General features: G+C 48.0%; 1 gene segment (V, D, J or C); it reads right to left on the bottom strand.

Moving 5' to 3' along the window:
* LOC109377300 (immunoglobulin kappa variable 1-5-like) lies at positions 1-675 on the bottom strand. The segment is given in 2 exon segments: positions 1-450; positions 579-675. Coding segments are annotated over 2 exon segments (399 nt in total).
* Between the last annotated feature and the right edge of the window lie 1,039 nt (positions 676-1,714).

Below are 1,714 nucleotides of genomic sequence, written 5' to 3'. Positions count from 1 at the left end.
CTGGCCGCTGCTACCAAAACCTCCAGTCACCATCAAAGAGTGGGTGCATCTGAAAAATGCTCTCAGCTGATGGAGGCTCATGAGGAGCAGCTGGGGCTGCCAACTCTCAGCTGTCTGCTTCGTGGTTTATGTTCAGGCTTATAACACTGTGGGAGGGGAACTTGTCATACTGTTGACAGTAATAAGTTGCCACATCTTCAGGCTGCAGGCTGCTGATGGTGAGAGTGAAATCTGTCCCAGATCCTTGGCCACTGAACCTCGAAGGGACACCAGTTTGCAAATTGGTTGCCTTATAGATCAGGAGCTTAGGAGCTGCCCCGGGTTTCTGCTGATACCAGGCTAACCAACTGCTAATGCTCTGACTGGCCCGGCAAGTGATGGTGACTCTGTCTCCCACTGATGCAGACAGGGAGGTTTGAGACTGGGTCATCTGGATATCACATCTGGCTCCTGAGAATGGAAACAAGAAAACACACATCCATACTCTTAATGATGTTATCAGGTCTCTTAACTACCCTGCAGTCTAAGTGGTACTGACCACACTGGCAGAGTAAATCCCCCAAGTGCTCCTTCCTTACCTGGGAGCCACAGCAGCAGGAGGCTGAGGAGCTGAGTCGGGACCCTCATGTCCATGCTCAGTCCTGCCTGGGACTGATTCCTGCACAGGGTGTGACCACACTATTAATGTGTCCAGGGCTGTGGGTTGTATCACAGTCACATGCAAATAAGCAGGGTTGGGGCAGGCTGGGCACAGCTGCAGGGCTGATTGGTCTCAATAACACAGCACAGTCAGTGTCTACCAGGTGCCCAAGGCCAACCAGGGCAGCACAAATTTGCCTGCAAGAAATGTGATTCTCCTTCATAGTCACAAGAATCATTCTACCGTCCTATGAGTTAGTGTTCTTGCTCTGTTCATGTTTCAGGACATGCTTTTCCTGCTATTTCTCTATCTGTCTAAAACTGGGTTTTTGATTCTGACACAACCCTAGTACTTGCCAGAAATTTTGCCAACTCTTTACATTGGGAAATGTGCAACCTGTTGAGTACAGGGAAACTTCTTTTGGGTTGATTCTTAAAAGCTTTGGTATGGTAAATTAACACTATTGTCAGCCAGAGATGAAATAAGGTATAAGAATAAATAACTAAAAAATGGTAGTGTCATGATTTGTAAGGACGTGTCCAGTGACTGTCTGTCATTGCTAACCTGTCACCTCGAGCTTAGTGAGCTGTCCCTTTCCATTTCCAAGTGCTCTGACACACCACTTGCATCTAGGCCAGACATAGTCAGGGGTGTTTCTCTTCCACATGTGAAATGTGTCAGCCACCTTTCCTCTCTGCAGGCCTTTCCCACACCCATGCTTCATGTTCCCTGACTCCTTGGGTTACTACTTGAGCCTCGCTTCCTTCTTAACCCAAGCTATTCTCTTCAGATGCTGAAGCCTTCCCTAGGCTAAGTGCTTATGTATATCCCTGAAACTACTGTTCCCTAACCTGCATATTCCTCAAAAACCAAAGCTTTTCTAGTTTCTAAGACAGCATAGTTCTCAGTGGCTGGATGCAGGGCCTTGGGCCCAAACAGAGTGATGAGAAAATCACACAAGAAGGTGACGGTGGGAGCCTTGGACAAGGTATTAGATCCCACACTATATGGAAAAGGCATTCATGTGGAATGTAGGCGGAACCCAGCATGAAGCTGGAGTGGCATGAGGACTGG

Source organism: Hipposideros armiger, unplaced genomic scaffold (assembly GCF_001890085.2).
Source record: "Hipposideros armiger isolate ML-2016 unplaced genomic scaffold, ASM189008v1 scaffold_1360, whole genome shotgun sequence".
In the NCBI taxonomy this organism is placed as follows: domain Eukaryota; kingdom Metazoa; phylum Chordata; class Mammalia; order Chiroptera; family Hipposideridae; genus Hipposideros; species Hipposideros armiger.
The sequence above is the reverse complement of the archived record's forward strand: the minus strand, read 5'-3'. Positions and strand labels throughout refer to the sequence as shown.